Source organism: Patella vulgata, chromosome 5, assembly GCF_932274485.2.
Source record: "Patella vulgata chromosome 5, xgPatVulg1.2, whole genome shotgun sequence".
Classification (NCBI taxonomy): Eukaryota; Metazoa; Mollusca; class Gastropoda; family Patellidae; genus Patella; species Patella vulgata.
The window spans coordinates 3,554,616-3,575,517 of NC_065883.2; the positions used below are offsets into that span (position 1 = coordinate 3,554,616).

At 39.3% G+C, this 20,902-nt stretch overlaps 1 protein-coding gene across 1 annotated transcript; it reads left to right on the top strand.

Annotated features, from left to right (window-relative positions):
• Nucleotides 1-8,015: 8,015 nt before the first annotated feature.
• LOC126822575 (cilia- and flagella-associated protein 251) lies at nucleotides 8,016-18,657 on the top strand (the record flags this gene model as incomplete). The annotated part of the gene is made up of 3 exons (XM_056100885.1): nucleotides 8,016-8,091; nucleotides 8,849-8,926; nucleotides 18,647-18,657. Coding segments are annotated over 3 exons (165 nt in total), but the record flags the coding sequence as incomplete, so codon positions are not given.
• Nucleotides 18,658-20,902: the final 2,245 nt, after the last annotated feature.

A 20,902-nucleotide genomic window follows, 5' to 3' on the forward strand; every position in this document is an offset into this window, starting at 1 on the left:
TAGGAGTCGGTAAAACAACGAAAATAGTCGAGAACATGTGTCATGTTTTCCTTATTATGATTAATATAAAATGGAATAAGCTATTATGTCTGGACTAATCAAAATGTCATGTGGTGATTTCCGTCATTTGCCGTGTCTAATTTGCATAATTCGCGGTAAAATGACGGAAATAGCCGAAAACATGTCTCCAGTTTTCTCGCTTATTATTAATATAAAATGGAATAAGCTAATATGTCTGGAATAATCGAGATTAAAATGTCATGTGGTTATTTCGTCATTGGCCGTGCCTAATTTGCATACTTCGCGGATATTATTTGCTTCGCGGATATTATTTGCTACGTGGAGCCATTCTCGCATACACTCGTACAGTACACGGCGGGTTTACCGTTAGTTGCCACAGTAACGTTGTTAGCCATATTTCCTTCTGACTTGATAAAAAATGTTTTCAAGCTGTTTTCCATGTGTGAAAAAAACAAATTACAATTATAAATAAAACCCAGTATAAATAATTTACGACTTCTACTTCCGTGTCGATCATCAAGACAAACAAAATGGCTTCCAAAACAAATGTCAGACAAAAATACCGGGATTACTTGATTTTGGATCTAGTCATAACTTCATAAGTGTTTTAAAAAGACACATTGTTGAAGAAATGTGAGATTTATAATTTATTTTAAGGTTAAATAATATGAATATTATTACATTAAACTATTTTAAACAGTACAAGTCTTATACAGTAATTATGTTTTAAGTAGCCTCTTACAATTCACAAGACAATTTGAGAACATTTTTGTGTACATCAAGGTCGATATTTATTGTCAACTTTGAGCAAAAATATTAACTGGGATTTTTTTCTTTCTTAACTCGAGGCCTGGATTATTTAGGACTACCCCTTTAACTAACATAGTTTATATACTTAATGTCGATCCCAACTAAGCACATAGCTAATGGTAATCTATTATATTCACTTAACAACAAATTTAGTTCATGCCTACATGTAAATGACCAAAAGCATATATGCATACTTTCGTATATAAATAGGTAAAAAAAACTCAGATGCATGGACCTAAATTACCAGCTGTTTTATCCAATAATACAAGGTACTGCTTTAAATAGGTGCTAATTTCTCAACATTTTCTTGGGGCCCTTAGGCGGGCCCTTCAAGCCTCCGGCGCCTCCAGCGCTCACGGTGCTTCGCACCGATCGAACTTGGACCTGCGGTCCTCGCTCTACCCTCAATACAAGACATTCTGATTTTCAATCTTCTCAGGTTGGCATATATGTTAAGGTCACCTGCAGATTTTGTCAACGTCATGAGATGTAAACCGGGCTAATGCTAAACCTAACCCTAACCCTAGACCTAGCTCTAATCCTTACCCTACAGATTTCGTCAACATCATCAGATGTAAACAGGGCTAGTGTTAACCCTAGACCTAGCTCTAATCCTTAATCCAACCCACAATCTCATCAGCAATCACCCATCACATGCAGTAAAGTCACAGGTTAAACCCCATTTCTCCCATGATGTATGTCTGTCTTCATTAGGGGGGTTGGATGGCCGAATGGTTTGCATGTGCGTGCTGTATTATAAGGTCTGTCATTGAGTCTGGCGTAGTTTTGATTACCCGCTTGTATGTGTCAAGAAATCAGGTCGCCTGTCCAACCTCGTGGGTTTTCTCTGGGTCCTCCGGTTTCCTCCCACTGATAAAGACCCTTACATGCGAACCAATTATTGAAATAAAATTGAACCATATGTTAGTCCCGAAATGACCTAGTTTGTGTTAAACCCCATTTCCCTCTCTCTCTCTCTCATTAACTCAGTTGGTCCTGTTAAATCTGAGGTTAAAGCCCTTTTCATTATATTTCAGACCAGATGCGTCAACTAAACCAACAACACCAACAGAACCAAGTGAACAATACAGAAGAATTTACCAAGAAGAAAAAACAGTTGACGCAACAAAAAGAAAATCTTGAAATTGAATTAACACAGAAAGCTCATCAATTACTACAACTCAGAATAGTACGCTCATTCTTAATATTCAGGGGGGGTTGGATGGCTGAATGGTTAGCGTTTGCGCGCTGTATCATAAAGTCTGTCATTGAGTCGACTGGCGTGGTTTCGAATCCCTGGTTGTACGTGGCAAGGAGTAGGGTCGCCTGTCCAACCTCGTGGGTTATATCCGGGTCCTCCGGTTTCCTCCCACTGCTAAAGACCCCGAATTATGTAAATAAAATTAAACCATATGTTAGTCCCGAAATGACCTAGTTTGTGTCGAGTGGACGTTAAACCCCATTTCTCTCTCTCTCTTTTATATTCAGGGGAGCCATGAAAGTTCATCAGAATTTTCTGTAATGGTTTCCCCTTGTCAGTGGTTCAGGATGGAGGGCCTGACAAGGTCTAGTCATTCAGGTGGTCTGAAAAAACCAAGGTTCCGTGTACACATTGGCATGCATGTAATAGATCCCTTGGCAGTTGGAATTCAATATAAGAGTAGTCCGTAGCCAGGCTAAAATTTCCCTCATAGCACAGTGTATGGCATATAACCGTCTTCATTAACTAGCCAGAGCAGAACAGTAGGACGTTAAACCCCATTTCATCGCTTTATATTCAATGATTTATTTTTCAAATTTGGCTCGTCTTAAGGGAAATGAAATGAAATGGAATGGGGTTTAAAGTCCTACTGTTTTGCTCCGAACTGGGCTAATGAAGACGGGCATGCTCCATACAGTGTGCTATGAGGGAAATTTTGTCCGGGCAGCGGCGCTACTGCCTAATTTTATATCAAATTCCAACTGTCAAAGGATCTTTTACATACACGCCAATGTGTACACGGGGACCTCGGTTTTTCGTCTCATACGAATGACTAGACAGCTGTCCTTGTCAGGCCCTCCGTCCTGTAGTCTTAAGGGAGACGCCCTATTAAAATGCTCATCATTATAATGGTTAGTTATTATCCCGATCCATTGAACAGCAACAAGTGTTTTTGTACGCCCACATTTTCATGTGGACGTATTATGCCGTCGCCCCCGTCCGTCCATCTGTCCGTCCACAATTGTTTGTGGACTCTCTACAGGTCACAATTCTTATCCGATTTTGACGAAACTTGAAATATAGGTTTATCTACAAAAGATCTCGGCTGCTTTTGATATTGGCATGTATCGGATCGAAAATTCATGGATTATGGCCCCTGATTGTACGAAAAATCACGTTTTTAGCTTGTGGACCCCACAGAGGTCACAATTTTCATTCGATTTTGTTGAAACTTCAAATGTATATTGATAATCCAAAGATCTCGGTTCCTTTCGATATTCGCGCATATCGGACCGTAACTTCATGAATTATGGCCCCTGATTGTACGAAAAATCGCGTTTTTAGCTTGTGGACCCTATAGAGGTAATGATTTTTATCTGATTTAAAAAAACGTATTATTATATCACCGTTACACTCTAAGGATTGCTGAGTTCGAATTTCATGAAAATCGGCCCAAAATTGACAGACAAAATGGCCGCCGTTCGTTCTCAAATAGCGTAAAAATATGATATATCAAAGTTGTGGACCCTATAGAGGTCACAATTTTTATCCGATTTTGTTGAAACTTGAAATGTAATTTTATAACCCAAAGATCTTGGTTCCTTTTGATATTCGTGCATATCGGACCGTAACTTCCTGAATTATGGCCCTTGATTGTAGGAAAAATCACTTCCTTTTTAGCTTGTTCTCTATCCATCTCTCGAAAATGTGGGCGTATCCTGCCTGGCAGCTGCTGGTTCTTCCCTATAATAAAAATAATAATATTGTCATTTATAAAGCATGGTAATACTGAAAAAAAAAAACCCAGTTTCTATGGCACATATAAAATGTGATGATAATATCTGATTTATAGAAAATATTTACTTTTTAGAAATTAGCGGAATTTTTTGTGGAAACTGTGAAAGATTTACAAGAAGTTCAGAAGAAAGTTTTAGATGACGAGTTGATTAGATGGAAGAGAGGCCAACAATTAGCGGGAAACGGAGCTCCCTTCGACAGTAGCTTTAAATTGTTACAACAATGGTATAACTGTCTTTATTTTTAGAATGCAAGTCACCAGGGCTCGGTATCATTCGGAGTTCAGTGGCCTGATGGGCTTAACTCAACTCACCAGGGCTTAGTATGAGTCAGGGATTTGGTGGCCGGATGGGCTTAACGCAATTCACCAGGCTCGGTATGAGTCAGGGGTTCGGTGGCTGGATGATCTTAAAGCAGCTCACCAGGGCTCGGTTTCAGTCAGGGTTTGGAGGCCGGATGGTGTTAACGCAACTCACCAGGGCTCGGTAAGAGTCAGGGGTTCGGTGGCTGGATAATCTTAATGCACTTTGGATCATATGATCTGTCATCAAGTCGGTGGGTTGGATGGCCGAATGGTTAGCACGTGAGCGCTGTATCATAAGGTCTGTCATGAGTCAACTGGCATGGTTTTGATTCCCCAGTTGTACATGACAAGGAGTCAGGTCACCTGTCCAACCTTGTGTAGCACCATGGGCCTTCTGTCAGACGTGTAGAGCGGGCACGTACTAAAACCGGTCGCAACATTCTACGTATGACCCATGCATCTTTTCTTACTACATATCTTAGTAGCCTTGTGATCGTCTAGAATTAGTCTCTAGCTGTCTTTGCTTCTGCTTCACGTTGTGTATTTACTTCTTACTGTTTTCTTAAGACGTTTGTCTTACCAGGAATAACAATGCAACAGTTCGCTTTTACATTTTATATACCATACCTGCTTACATATGGATACAATGCAAAATAGAATAAATCATTCTCTCAAACCTCATCCAGTCAGACTCGCTGGGCGATTCTCCGGAATCTAATGAAAGTCTGCCATAAAAATTTACCATGATTTCTTTTATAGGACTCCTGGATATCATGCACAAAAACGCCTGTTCATAGCCTTTAACCTGTGTAATTTCTGATATGATTGGTTAAATTAAGCCAAATGATGAAATTAGTATATTTCCACTCACGTCTAATCTCGTGGTATTTTATAGACACATGTTTTGGCTCTATAACTCTTTTTATGTGTCAACCTGTCAATTTTTCACTAAGTTGATTTAAGTTATACAAGACTACATATATGTGAATCTAATAACTTGCCAAACATATTAATTAATGAAATATACTGCCACCATTAATTTCAAGAGCAAAAATTCTAGCAATTTTAATACACTTGTGGGATTCTCCGGGTCCTCTGGTTTCCTCCCACTGCTAAAGACCCCTATGTGCAAGGTTAGGGGTTAGGGTTAGGGTTTGTGTCGAGTGGACGTTAAACCCCATTTCTCTTTCTCAGTCGAGTGAAATGGTTGTGTTGAGTAGACGTTTAACCCCATTTCCTTCTCTTTCGCTGTCAACAGTCTCCTTATTTCAAACTGTCGGCGTGGATTACAAAATCTTCCGATAAACTGCTAACCCGTGCATTCTCAGTCTGTACTAATATCCAGTCTTCACAGAGCAACTACATGCCAATGAGCAGACCTTTTACAATGTGAAGCCTTCAAGGATTAGACTCTAATTTCAAAAATGGCTTTACAACTAGAAAATGACTTGAATGATAAATGAAAGATTTGTATTTTCAGGTGTGAAACTTTAGCGGAGATAATATGGAGTAACAGACAACAGATTAAAGGTGTTTTGTTACTGCGAGTTACATTACCTATAGATTTACCACCTAGACAAGTTGATCATTTACCTGACTTATTAGAAACTATAACGAGTCTTCTGTCGTCATTGGTTACCAGGTGAGATAATTATCTTTCTTTAACTAAATAGAATGACACAACTACATGGAATATAAATTAGAAGTTTATATCTGGTGATGTATGTACGAGGGATTCCTTGCTTGATAACCACACGAAAAGCCTTGTTGAAATGTCACCAGAAATAAATATACAAGAAACTTGTATTCTATATAATTGTTGTGTCATGTGTTACTTTAGATTGGGGAGGGGGGGGTTTGGAAGGCAGAATGGTTAGCGCTTGTGCGTTGTATCATAAGGTCTGACAATTGGCGTGGTATCAATTCCCAGGTTGTTACATAACGAGTAGGGTCGCCTGTTCAACCTCGTGGGTTTTCTCCTGGTCCTCCAGTTTCCTCCCACTTCTAAAGATCCCTACATGCAAGCTAATTATTGAAATAAAATTGAACCATATACAGAGGTTGATACATACAGAGGAATAACTGTGTCAAGTGCTCCTTCAAATTGATGTATTTGACCTGATATTAACGGAAACAACTCAAGGAAAAGAGGAATATTACCCTAAATGTTGTATATGGTGTGATTCATGATCAGCTATGTGCTACAACAAATCTCAATGTAGACACCTTGATGGAAAAACCTTGTATAAATAACCATTTTTATAAGACAGTAGTAAAATGCCAAGTAGAATTAAATAGCTTTTATGTAGTAGTAGAGAGAGGGAGATTTTTCTATCTTGTATTTATAGTACATTTATTTGTGATTCGCTGCGAGTGTTTGGTTTTTAGTAAGATGAAAAATTGCTACATTTATAGTGGGAGAAAGTTTTTATTGTTTTTTTTTTTAATTTATATTTGTAGTACATTTATTGTTGAGACTCAGCCGCCACAAGTTATGAAGAAAGATTCAAGATTTACGGCAAGTGTTCGGTTATTGGTCGGAGGAAAATTAAACGTTCACATGAACCCACCACAGGTCAAGGCTACTATTATCAGGTAGATTTCATTAATTATAATAAACATGTCAGATAATTGAAGAGCCCGGGGAAGAAAGATCTAAGCCACATTTTTCAACGAACCCCAGTTAATGGCGGCATCAGTTTCAGGTAAAAACGATTGGAGTCACATCGAACCAAGGCCCTTCTGAAATGGCCTCCCGGACATATACGTCCATCGTACCCTTTATTTGACCTTAATTTGCCTGAAAAGTGGAAGTCAGTTGTTGTACTGGTAATTATGATTCGTATTAAACATCATCTTGAAGTCGTAATTAAACCCACTCGTTGTTCTGTTCGTGTCAAGCTTTCTCGCCCAAAAGTCTGTTTTCCTTTTTATGTGAAAAGACAAAAATGTGACTTAGATCGTTCTTCCCTTAGACTCTTCACTTGTGGGAGTTTTCAGTTTTTTGAAAATCTCTTCAACAAAAAACTAGCAAACGACATTCTTTAAAACTACTTGTAATATAATGAAAACACTCTCTACTTTGGTGTTTCGGACCACTTGAGCATTGAACATTTGTTTGTTTACCATAATACATAAATAATTGTTAATTTTCATTATTTACCTGTCAGAAGTCGTCTGTGCTTGGTTTACGTCTTGAGCTTTCGTTATGTGTTATGTGATTAGCTACACACGACCAATCAAATCGGCATTCGAATTATCGACACTTAGCGCTAATCGCATGTGCATTTCGCGGGTAAGTGGGTATATAAGCATCTGAATTCATCACTTGTCCTTGTACCGCGACCTGAAATACGTATGGGAATAGTAACTATTCCGATTATTAGCTGGGAATTTAGCTTTTCCGCCATGCTAATAAACTAAATTTAATTGTGGCTTTTATTTATTGATGATTTATGATGTATTTAAACGTTGTGATTTAGTTAAGTTTAGTTATGAATTTTACGGGCTTATAAATTAAGCATTTGAAGTGGCAACAGAGAATCAGACTTGAAAAATCTTCTTGACCCACTTTCTAGGCAAGATGCCCAAGTTCAGCTCCCCTGATATTTAACGAACTTGGTGATATTAAAAATTTAATTTCAGTGAGAATCAGGCGAAGAATTTACTACAGACAGATGTTAAAGCGAAGAATGAAACTAGCGGTGAAATATTAAACAACGTCGGTACGATGGAGTATCAGCAGACAACTGGACAACTTAGTATAAATTTTAGAAACATGGTGAGACTAGTTTACAGCCTCCATTTTCAGAATCGGGCGTGCAAATAAACAGTTTTATTTGGGGGGAGAGATGAGAGGGAGAGGCAGAAAGGGAGGAAGAGAGGAAGGGGGTGGGAAAGAGGGGGTGGGAAAGAGAGCGGGGGAAAGAGAGAGAAGAGGCAGAAAGAGAGGAAGGGGGTGGGAAAGAGGGGGGTGGGAAAGAGAGCGGGGGAAAGAGAGAGAAGAGGGAGAAAGAATGGCGAGAGAGGAGGGGGAGAAAGAATGGGGAGAGAGCAGGGGAAAGAGAGAGGAGGGGGAGAAAGAATGGGGAGAGAGCAGGGGAAAGAGAGAGGAGGGGGAGAAAGAATGGGGAGAGAGCAGGGGAAAGAGAGAGGAGGTGGAGAAAGAATGGGGAGAGAGCAGGGGAAAGAGAGAGGAGGGGGAGAAAGAATGGGGAGAGAGCAGGGGAAAGAGAGAGGAGGGGGAGAAAGAATGGGGAGAGAGGAGGGGAAAGAGAGAGGAGGGAGAGAAAGAATGGGGAGAGAGCAGGGGAAAGAGAGAGGAGGGGGAGAAAGAATGGGGAGAGAGCAGGGGGAGAAAGAATGGGGAGAGAGCAGGGGAAAGAGAGAGGAGGGGGAGAAAGAATGGGGAGAGAGCAGGGGAAAGAGAGAGGAGAGGGAGAAAGAATGGGGAGAGAGCAGGGGAAAGAGAGAGGAGGGGGAGAAAGAATGGGGAGAGAGCAGGGGAAAGAGAGAGGAGAGGGAGAAAGAATGGGGAGAGAGCAGGGGAAAGAATGGGGAGAGAGCAGGGGAAAGAGAGAGGAGGGGGAGAAAGAATGGGGAGAGAGCAGGGGAAAGAGAGAGGAGGGGGAGAAAGAATGGGGAGAGAGCAGGGGAAAGAGAGAGGAGGGGGAGAAAGAATGGGGAGAGAGCAGGGGAAAGAGAGAGGAGGGGGAGAAAGAATGGGGAGAGAGCAGGGGAAAGAGAGAGGAGGGGGAGAAAGAGAGAGGAGGGGGAGAAAGAATGGGGAGAGAGCAGGGGAAAGAGAGAGGAGGGGGAGAAAGAATGGGGAGAGAGCAGGGGAAAGAGAGAGGAGGGGGAGAAAGAATGGGGAGAGAGCAGGGGAAAGAGAGAGGAGGGGGAGAAAGAATGGGGAGAGAGCAGGGGAAAGAGAGAGGAGGGGGAGAAAGAATGGGGAGAGAGCAGGGGAAAGAATGGGGAGAGAGCAGGGGAAAGAGAGAGGAGGGGGAGAAAGAATGGGGAGAGAGGAGGGGGAGAAAGAATGGGGAGAGAGGAGGGGGAGAAAGAGAGAGGAGGGGGAGAAAGAATGGGGAGAGAGCAGGGGAAAGACCGAGGAGGGGGAGAAAGAGAGAGGAGGGGGAGAAAGAATGGGGAGAGAGGAGGGGGAGAAAGAGAGAGGAGGGGGAGAAAGAATGGGGAGAGAGCAGGGGAAAGAGAGAGGAGGGGGAGAAAGAATGGGGAGAGAGCAAGGGAAAGAGAGAGGAGGGGGAGAAAGAATGGGGAGAGAGCAGGGGAAAGACCGAGGAGGGGGAGAAAGAGAGAGGAGGGGGAGAAAGGATGGTGAGATAGAAGGAAGAGACAGAGACACAGATTATAAATAATTAAATTAAAAACCCACCGATCAAATGTGACACAACCATATTTATTTGCGACACTCTCACGTCATTAAGACATGATAAAAACACGATCCTCGGTAATTAATAGAATTTATCTGCATCTATCAATTCGTTTATGCAAAAACAACATTTAATATTAATATCTCACAGTATAAATTTAAGGGACACATTGTGATTAGTTTGTCACCACCATTGCCTGAATCAGGGCCTGGAAATAACCGTTTTAGTTGAGCCGAAGAAATTTACTTTTCTGCCCCACACGGAAAAAAAAGACAATTTACAGGCACAAGAATAACTCATTTTAGGCCTATTGCTTATATTTTTAGAGAACACTAGATCGCAGATGGTCCTGCACATTTGACGTCATATGTGGATTGTGGGTTGGGGTTAGGCTTGGTCCAGGATTAGAATTAACACTAGCTCTGTTTATATCAGGAGACTTTGACGAAATCTACAGGTCCAAACCCTAACCTAACCAACAATCCATATATGACTTTGTATGTGCTAAAATGTGCAGGACCGCTTCCAGTCATTGTTTTTTAAGGTGAGCTATCGCTCTCGAGCGCCTGCTGCTCACCTGAATGTCAACCGAGGGGAGGTTTTTCTCCCTCCCCTTAAAATTAAAAATCGCTCTCCTTTACAAAGTCATCGGGGGTTTATTGTCTTTTATGAAACCAGGAATGATCCTCTAATATGCAGTTATTGATCTTCAGAACCATTTCCTATACACACAACTAATCACCCTCCCTAATAGCAGATCACTCTCCTTAATTTTTAAATCATTCTTCTTACCGAAACTGGGAAAGCTTTTTTAGGGGCGCGATTTTTTCAATATGTTAATTAAGGGGAGCTTTTTAGAGCTCTCCCCTAAAATACAAACAACGACTGCGTTTCCGATCTGGAGTTCTCCTGTTTTTTTATACACTGCTTTTATATCAGATTGTCCATTAAGACGGAATACTCCCGTTTTGTAATAAATATTTTATTTATATTTTATTTATTTATATTTTACAGCAGTTAAAACGTATCAAGCGATCAGATCGTAAAGGAACTGATGTAAGTATAAAACAAGAGTTATCTTCCCTACAGGGATTGTCGGCGATATCACTTCGGTAGAAGGGGCCGTTAAATCTATTTTACACACTCTACAGGGATGGATTATTTAATGACCAGTGTTCACATGGCCCATATTATACAAATAAACATTGAATTTACCTGCTATCTTCATTAGCCCAGCTGGAGCAGAACAGTAGGACTTTAATCCCCATTTCATTTTATTTTGAATTTACCTAACAAAATAGGACTAATGTTCACATCATTAGGACCTTGGTTTAATTTTTTGAAATTTTGGAATACTCCTTAAACAATACGATTTTTGGCCACAATGTACAGCCGTAATATTTTGATATTATTTTGTATTTTGCAGGCGGTAACAGAAGAAAAGTTCTGTATATTATTTCAATCTGATTTTAGTATTGGTGGAAACGAATTGGTTTTCCAAGTTTGGGTAAGTTTAGTCTGTCCGTCTGTCTGTCTCTCTCTCTCTCTCTGCTTTGTCAATGTTGAAATATTTGAGTCCACTGAACATTTCATGACAACCCGATGGACCAGGATGTATGTAAATATGCTTAAATTGTTTAAGTAGCATTTAGTCACTGGATGAGAATAACACATGCCACAATTATATAGAATACAAGTTACTTGAAGAGTTTAGGGGGATTGGATGGCCGAATGGTTAGCACGTGCGTGCTGTATCATAAGACCTATCATTGAGTCAACTGGCGTGGTTTTGAATCCCCCGGTTGTACGTGACAAGGAGTAGGGTTGACTGTCCAACCTCGTTGGTTTCTCCGGGTCCCCCGGTTTTCTCCCACTGCTAAACACCCCAACGTCCAACCTCGTGGGTTTTCTCCCGGTCCTCCGGTTTCCTTCCATTGCTAAAGACCCCTACGCGCAAGCGAATTATTGTAATGAAATTAAACCATATGTTAGTCCCGAAATGACCTAGTTATTTCAGCGACGTTTCAACGAGGATTCTCTCGTCTTTATCAAGCAAAAAACGATAAAGACGGAAGAAACCTCTTTGAAACGTCGCTGAAATAAATCCTTCAAATAACTTGTATTCCATATAATTGTGTCGTGTGTTAAGTAATACGCTTGTAGGGAATTCATGTCTCTTACAGTGAATTCATCGTTATATTCTACCAATTAAAACTGTGTCTATGATTCGCTGCTTGTAATCGTTGTAGTCATGGTAGAGTTTGATTTTTTTTGATTTATACAGGAAGTTGAGGTCTCCGGGTAGTAGATTGTCGGATAAGTGGACTGTATTTGATCTTGTTATATAAATGTCTGGAAAACAAAGTTCAATCTTTGATAAAACAGACGAAGTAAAATAAATCAGCCATATTTTTGTTTTTTTGCAGAGTTTATCATTACCTGTTGTTGTAACTGTCCATGGCAACCAGGAATCTAACGCCTTAGCAACAGTATTGTGGGATAATGCATTCTCAGAACATGTAAGATATATTAATTTACAATTTTTTTAACCTACAAAAATTGGTAGATTAAAGGTCACCGGAAAAGCATCAATTTTTTTTTAAATAATGCAAGTAATTATGTCAACATATCCTTTCCATAAGTATAACCCGAACCCAAATGGCAATATTACTTGCAACAGGTAAATTTCAACGTTAGTAATTTCCGCTGTTCTCCGTGGGTAGTCGTAACTTTCCGTAAATAAGCAATCCGTGACGTCATTTTAGTCCTTCTGCACATAGAAATATAGAATAGAATATGAGCAGAAGGACTAAAATGACGTCACAGATTGTTTATTTACGGAAACTTACGACTACCTACGGAGAATGGCGGAAATTACTAATGTTGAAATTGAGCTGTTGCAGGTAATATTGACATTCAGGTTCGTGTTATATTTTTTGGAAAGGATATGTTGACATAATTACTTGAATTGTTTAAAAAATTTATGAACCTTTTCTGGTGACCTTTAATAATATCGGCTGAAATCTTATGTGTATTACCTTTGAAGTTTTAATTCTTGTAGGGAGCTGTTGTGATTTACTAACTTTGAGTTCCTAGGTTAAATCCTGATGTTCCTTGAGATTTTCAGCATGGTTTCCCCTTGTCAGTGATACAGACAGGGCTAATGAAGACGGGCATACGCCATACAATGTGCTATGATGAAAATTTTGCCCGGGCAGCGGCGCTACAGCATACTCTTATATTAAATTCCAACTGCCGAGGGATCTTTTACGTGCACGCCAATATGTACAAGAGACCTCTGTTATTCATCCTATCCAAATGTCTAGACAGCTGTCATTGTCAGGCCCTCCGTCCTGCTCCTCTGAAAAGTGGAAAGCACGTCGGAAAATGCTGATCAAATTTCTCGGCTAACCCCGGGATCAAACCCTCACTATTTCTAGAACATCTGATACCACTTTTATACTCATGTTTAAATCCGATTTATTTTAGGGTCGTGTTCCATTCCAAGTTCCAGAGTCAGTGCCGTGGCCGAAATTAGCAGAGCAGTTAAATATCAAGTTTCAGTCGGGAACCGGACGAGGTTTGAGTGATGACAATATTCAGTATCTTGCCTCAAAAATATTTAGTAAGTTATAAACTCAGTTGTTTTTTTTTGTAAAAACTTTTCATTCATGACCCTGAATTGGTTGAATGTCTTTTATATTTATTAGTAAGTGCAGACAGCACTACATGCAAACAAAATGGATAAGACAAACCTGTGGACAACACAAACCTACGGACAGGACAAACCTGTGGACACAACACAAACCTGTGGACACAACACAAACCTGCGGACAACACAAACCTGCGGACAGCACAGACTACTACACAAACATTGTAAGAAATAAACAACACAATATCAAATCAAGTGAAAGGATCAGGAGGCCAGCTGTATAATTTTGGTTTTGTCTCCAGTGTAATGTATGTGATGATATATTTTGTAGATGGTCCAATAGGAGACGATTATAATTCACGTCTGGTATCATGGAGTCAGTTTAACAAAGATGCACTTCCTGCTCGTAATTTTAGCTTCTGGGAATGGTTTTACGCCATGTATAAATTAACCATGCAGCATCTTAAAGAACAGTGGAATGATGGGTAAATACCATTATTTAACACAAATCTCAATCCATGCTGATATCTACATAGATTATTTGATATTTCATTAAAGGGGTTGGGTTGCCGAATGGTTAGGCTAACGTGTTGTATCATAAGGTCTGTTATTGAGTCAAGTGGCTTTGTTTTAATTCCCCGCTTGTACGTGAAAAGGAGAAGGATCGCCTGTCCAACTTCGTGGGTTTTCTCCAGGTCCTCTGGCCTCCTCCCACTTCTAAAGACCCCTACGTGCAAGCAAATTATTGAAATAAAATTGAACGATATGTTAGTCCCAAAATTACCAAGTTTGTATCGAGTGGACGTTAAACCCCATTTCCCTCTCTTTATTTAATTAAAAAGACAAATTTCCAGATTGGATTTAGTCAGATTTAAAATAGGCAGATCAATTTGATTCACAACAAATAAAGATGGCAGTTACATAAGAAGCAGCATAGATCTATGGAATTTTCAATACATGATATTATATTTGTAAATATTAAACCATTATTGATATAATATCCCTGTCATATATTTTACCCTCTCCTTAATGACATACATAATATTTAATATCCCTATGGTGTTTTTCAGGTCTATTCTGGGATTTGTAAGTAAAGCCAAGGCTCAAGAATGGTTGTTAGCACGGCCGAATGGAACATTCCTGTTGCGATTCAGTGATTCTGAGATCGGTGGTATAACCATTGCATGGGTTCAAGGTTAGTCTACTATACAGTGAGCCTCGGTGGCTAAGTGAGTAAGACGCTGGCTCGCTAATCTGGAGTTCGTGGTGTTGGCCAAGAAAGTTCATCAGGATTTTCCCGCGTGTTTTCCACATGTCAGTGGTGCAGAACAGGACAATGTATAGTCGTTCGGTTCAGTTGGAACGAAAAACTGAGGTCCCCTTTACACAACGTCGTGCATTTAAAAGAACCGGGTAAATAATAGATATATGACGGATTGGAATTAAATAATTGGGATCAAAGTTCAATACTCTAGATTCCGTCAACCAGTGGCAATACTCACTAATTTTCGCTAAGTAGACAACCAAGTCTTCAATGATTGTTCATGCGACTTACAGGTGGCTGTGGTTAGCATTGGATTAGCCCTTCTTTACGTTAAATGTCAGATTCTTTTGTAATTTTTCTCCTTTTTTTTTTTTGATTGTAGCGGAAACAGGGGTTTGGAATTTGGCCCCGTTTGTAGCGAAAGATTTTGTAATAAGATCACTGTCTGATCGTATAAAAGATCTAAGTAATTTAGTCTGGTTGTATCCTGATGTTCCAAAAGATTCAGCCTTCAGTAAATATTACACACTGACCATTGGTACGTATAATAATATCTTAATTCATTAACCCCTTAACTGCGTAGTTTTTAAAACGTTAACTACCCCCTATTGTGTAATCATTTTTGGACCTATTTATTCCTGAATAGAAATTTTAGTGGTCTGAAACCATATTAAAACTAACGGTAAATAGAGTTGTCTCCCTTCAATTAGATTTCCTCGACCAGGCGTAATATAACGTCCTACACATGCTGCGATTGTGTTCAAAGAATAGTTTGGGGAAAATACCTCCAAGGCGTTATATTACGTCCTACACACGGTGAGTGGCAGTTGTCCAGGACGTTATATAACGTCCTACGCAGTTAACGGGTTAAATAACAAAGAACAAAACTTTCAGTTTGCGTGGCCAAACTTTTAAATATGTATATTAATCTAGAAATATGTGTATGTATTTAGAAATATTTATATTAATTTAGAAATATGTAATTAGAAATATATATTTAGAAATATTTATATTAATTTAGAAATATTTATATTAATTTAGAAATATTTATATTAATTTAGAAATATGTAATTAGAAATATGTATATGAATTTAGAAACATTCATATTAATTTAGAAGTATGTATTTTAATTTAGGAATGTATATTAATTTAGAAATTTGTATATTAATTTGGAAGTATGTATACTAATTTAGAAATTTGAATAGTTTAAGCTTAGGTATTTGCAATATTCTCTAATAATGCCCAGACATGTCACAATGACTAGTATATAAACTGTACAGACATGTAATATATAAATAATAAGTAATATATAATATAATGATTAGTAATATATAATATAATAACTAGTAATATATAATATAATGACTAGTAATATATAAACTGTTACAATGACTAGTATAAACTAGGATATATTTGTATATTTTCAGATCAACCTCATCAATCTGCTGATGGTTATATCAAACCACATCTAGTTAATGTTATAAACTGGTTAGTACTATATATCTCCCTTAGCAACTATTCATGTTTACACACCTCCAGACTATCTCCCATAGCAACTATTCATGTTTACACACCTCCAGACTATATCTCCTATAGCAACTATTGATGTTTACACACCTCCAGACTATATCTCCTATAGCAACTATTCATGTTTACACACCTCCAGACTATATCTCCCATAGCAACTATTGATGTTTACACACCTCCAGACTATATCTCCCATAGCAACTATTGATGTTTACACACCTCCAGACTATATCTCCTATAGCAACTATTCATGTTTACACACCTCCAGACTATATCTCCCATAGCAACTATTCATGTTTACACACCTCCAGACTATATCTCCCATAGCAACTATTCATGTTTACACACCTCCAGTCTATCTCCTATAGCAACTATTCATGTTTACACACCTTCAGACTATCTCCCATAGCAACAATTGATGTTTTACACACCTCCAGACTTATATCTCCTATAGCAACTATTCATGTTTACACACCTTCAGACGTTATCTCCCATAGCAACTATTCATGTTTACACACCTCCAGACTATCTCCTATAGCAACTATTCATGTTTTACAGACTATTCCCCAATATCAACCTTCTGTAAAGTCATTATGGGTTGATATTGATAATCACATGCTTTGAATTTGATTTACACAAGGTAAACAGCGGTTGATACTAGGCAATATTCTTTATAGTTTGTGTCGATGTACAAGTCAGATAGCAACCTATTTCCACTCTTGTTCGGTATAGAACCGGCTAGCCCTTAAAGGGTCAATCCCGGATAATATTTTGGAGAATAAAACTGCTTAATTTTGTGTTAAAATCCCTTAAAATCCTCTTCCTAAGGGCAGAGCAACTAACTCAATATATGTGATATATTTTCAAACAACTTAAACCTGTCAGTCTTCATCTGGGAATGGAGACTGGTGTCCCAAGCTGTTTATGGGGTGTCTGGATAAAACCAGGCTTTGATTTTATAAAAATTACGTGTAATTGAAGTTTACCTTTCGTTATCAAGTACAGCACATTGGTCATTCATTGTATAGACCTCTAAAGGAACGGGAATCAATTATCAGGTCACCTAACAAAAAATTGACCCGAAATCTTAAAAGGGTTATGTGTCCGGATAAGCAGTTTTGACGTTCACGCCCAAACGACTTAATATTTTGAACTGAAACTTTGAGACAAGGTAAATACACCATTCCTCTATATTTTGGCACTTACATTTCATACGTACTCAGACTTTTATTTTTAAGACTTTGTTCTAATCGGGATAGTCCCTTTAAACCCCCTTTCTCTGTCTAAACTGAAAGACGATGACCGACCTTGATGTTAATTATTTGATTATTTCAGGAGTACAGATAATCCTCAGACCCCTCAGATCATGAATCCCATGTCACCAAGTAATTCACTCTATGATGCGTCCAGTCCTGTGTCAAGCTGGAATGATGCACAGTAAGTAGTCAGTCATTGCTTCACCTCTTTCTATGAAATGAAATGAAATGGGGTTTAACGTCCTACTGTTCTGTCCAACCTCGTGTGTTTTCTCCGGGTCCTCCGGTTTCCTCCCACTGCTAAAGACCCCTACGCGCATGCAAATTATTGAAATAAAATGAAACCATATGTTAGTCCCAAAATGACCTAGTTTGTGTCGAGTGGACATTAAACCCCATTTCTCTCTCTCTCCCTACTGTTCTGCTCCAAACTGGGCTAATGAAGACGGTCATACGCTATGCAATGTGCTATGAGGGAAATTTTGCTCGGATAGCGGCACTACGTCCTACTCTTGCATCGAGTTCCAACTGTCAAGGGATCATTTTCATGCACATCACTATGTACACGGGACCTCAGTCGTTTGTCCCATCCGAACGACTAGAGAGCTGTCCTTGTCAGGTGCTCCGTCCTCCATCACTCACAAGAGGGACCCACGCCAGAAAATCTGGATGAACTTTCTCGGCTAATACAGGGATCGAACACCCGACCTCCAGGCTAGCGAGCCAGCGTCTTACTCACTTAGCCCCCTTGACCCCTCCATCTGTCTATAAAAGGGGGGGTGGTATTCACTCAACGATGCATCCAGTCCCATGACAAACTTAAATGATAGACAGTAAGTAGTCAGTCAATGAAAGAGGGGTTGACCAGTGGTCGAACGCATGCTGTTTAAAGGAGCATGCTGTTTAATCTCACAGTATCAACCTAAGAAACACAGTGAGATTATTTTGTCACCACCATTTGTGTCCATTTTAAGGTACCAAAGAATGTGTGACCAGGAGAAAGGTCAGCTGACTACCCCCCACTGTTTTTGTCTGGGTCCCCTGATTTCCTACCACTGGTAAAGGTCTCTAGGCACAAATGAATTATTGAAATAAGATTAACCTCAAAAGACCTAGTTTGTGTTAAGTGGATATTTAACCCCATCTCTCTCTCTCTCTCTCTGTTGTATTTTGCGGGGGGGGGGGGGGGGGGGTTGGATGACCGAATGGTTAGCGCATGCGTGTTGTATCTTATCATAAGGTCTGTCATTGCATCAACTGGCATGGTTTTGATTTCCTGGTTGTATGTGACAAGTAGGGGGGCTTGGCCAACCTTGTGGGTTTTCTCCGGTTTCCTCTCATTTATGGTATAAATTAAAGGGAGACAACAGGTTATTCCATTTGATTTAATTTACGTTTTATCTTTGTTGTATTTTTAGGTTGCCGATGAATCTTGCTGATAATTTTGAGATGGACGAGATCACAATGATGCAGTCAAACACTGACTATAACCCAGACGACATTGATTCTATTAATGTCAACGAACTTTTAACAAACTGTTATCCCAACCATACTGGCGTGTAATCGGGTTATTCCAACCAGACATGTGTATCATTGCGCTGTTTTTACTAAGAGGATACGAACTAGGTTGTTATACAGCATAGCTCGTATATGTATATTTATGCGTTTGTTTTTTTTGTGAAAAGAGTCAACACTTTGTTTTATATTCCACATTTAAACAAGATTTTTTTCTGGCGTTTGTTTAGAAATGTGAGAAATTTACGATAAAAATTTAAATGCTGTGTTTGTTTGTAAAAAGTTTCCACTTTTTAAAAGTGATTTGTATATATTTTGTTGTATATAATATTTACAGATGGAGCGAGACAAATTGGCGTTCTAATGTCTGATCACAAGAAGCCACAGAGAAAGTTAATTATGTGCTAATTTCTGATTGTAAATAATGTGTAGAGAGTACTATCTATTTCGAGAATAGAATAGATCTCTGTCCTAAAGTGGCTGCCATATCCAAAAATTAGTATACTATTTAAATTCCATGTGCCTAATGGCAATGCTCTTGTCACTTCGGTGGAAGCGGACGTTGAATAAAGCTATTTCACACACAAAGGCAATGCATACTCTTTTATTTCCTTGGCAGTAATATTATCTGTAAATCGTCTTCCCATGACAATAACGTTGCAAGGGAAACTGGGTTTCCCTTTGCCATCGTTGGCGTGCTGAGGGGATTCGGGTAAAGCTTAGAAAGGTAAAAGAACCAAAACAATTTCAATCCCATCAATTTGTAGAAAAGATGCGGGATCGAAAGAATTGCTATTAATAGAAACGACAACATCCGCTCAATGTTTGATTATCCAGTCACGCCAAAGGACATCCGCTTAAAAACCGCCTGGCAGTACGCGTCTCAAAGTATTTTTAGTAACAACAGTTGGAACTGGAAAGACACGCCGCGTGCGCAATAGTGCATCAATATGAAGGCATACAAATTGTTTACGGCTTTTTATATTAATATTACGATATTCAATTATTTCTGATTAAATTATTTTTTATATTTGCGCGAGTACTTAATCACTCACGTACCCATAAAGATTAAATAAATTTTTTCAATTTTATTCAATAGAAGGAGAATAAATACTTAACAAAAGTCTCAAAGTATACTTCGTGTTTTTGACTATAATCGTTGATTTAGGAATTAAAATGACGGTCCACTAACTTAATGTCTGTTCTGAAGTAGCTAACTGTAGACAGACAGTGTTAGTTAAATATGGGATCCACAGAGAGAAAGTGGGGTTAATTATGTACTAATATGTAATAGTAAATCATGTTCATTTCTTTAGATCATGGGGGGGTTGGATGCCTGAATGGTTAGCGTGCGCGCGTTGTATCATAAAGTCTGTCATTGAGTCGACTGGCGTGGTTTCGAATCCCCGGTTGTACGTGACAAGGAGTAGGGTCGCCTGTCCAACCTCGTGGGTTTTCTCCGGGTCCTCCGGTTTCCTCCCACTGCTAAAGACCCCTACGCCCAAGCGAATTATTGAAATAAAATTTTAAAAAAAAACATGTTAGTCCCGAAATGACCTAGTTTGTGTCGAGTGGACGTTAAACCCCATTTCTCTCTCTCTCTATTTAGATTATAGTAAGTTTTGTCTTCATCAGCCCAAGAGGAGAGCAGAACAGTAGGACTTTAAACCCCATTTCATTTCATTCTGGATCATAAAGTTTGGCCGGGTGGGGGGGGGCTTTAGATCATAAAAAAGAGAGAAAGGGGGGGGGGGTAACTACCATGTCCACTCGACACAAACAAGTTCATTTTGAGACTAACATATGGTTCAATTTCATTTCAATTATTCGCTTGATCGTAGGGGTCTTTAGCAGTTTTAGATCATAAGGTTTGTCAGATGGTCATACACTTTAGATCACACGATCTGTCATTGACAGGGGGGGGGGGGGGGTGACCGAATGGTTAGCATGTGTACGCTGTATCATAAGGCCTGTCATTGAGTCAACTGGCATGGTTTCGAATCCCCGGTTGTACTTGTCAAGGATTAGGGTCGCCTGTCCAACCTCGTGGTTTTTCTCTGGGTCCTCCGGTTTCCTCCCACTGCTAAAGACCTCTACCCACAAACGAATTATTGAAATAAAATTGAACCATATGTTTGTCCCGAAATGACCTAGTTTGT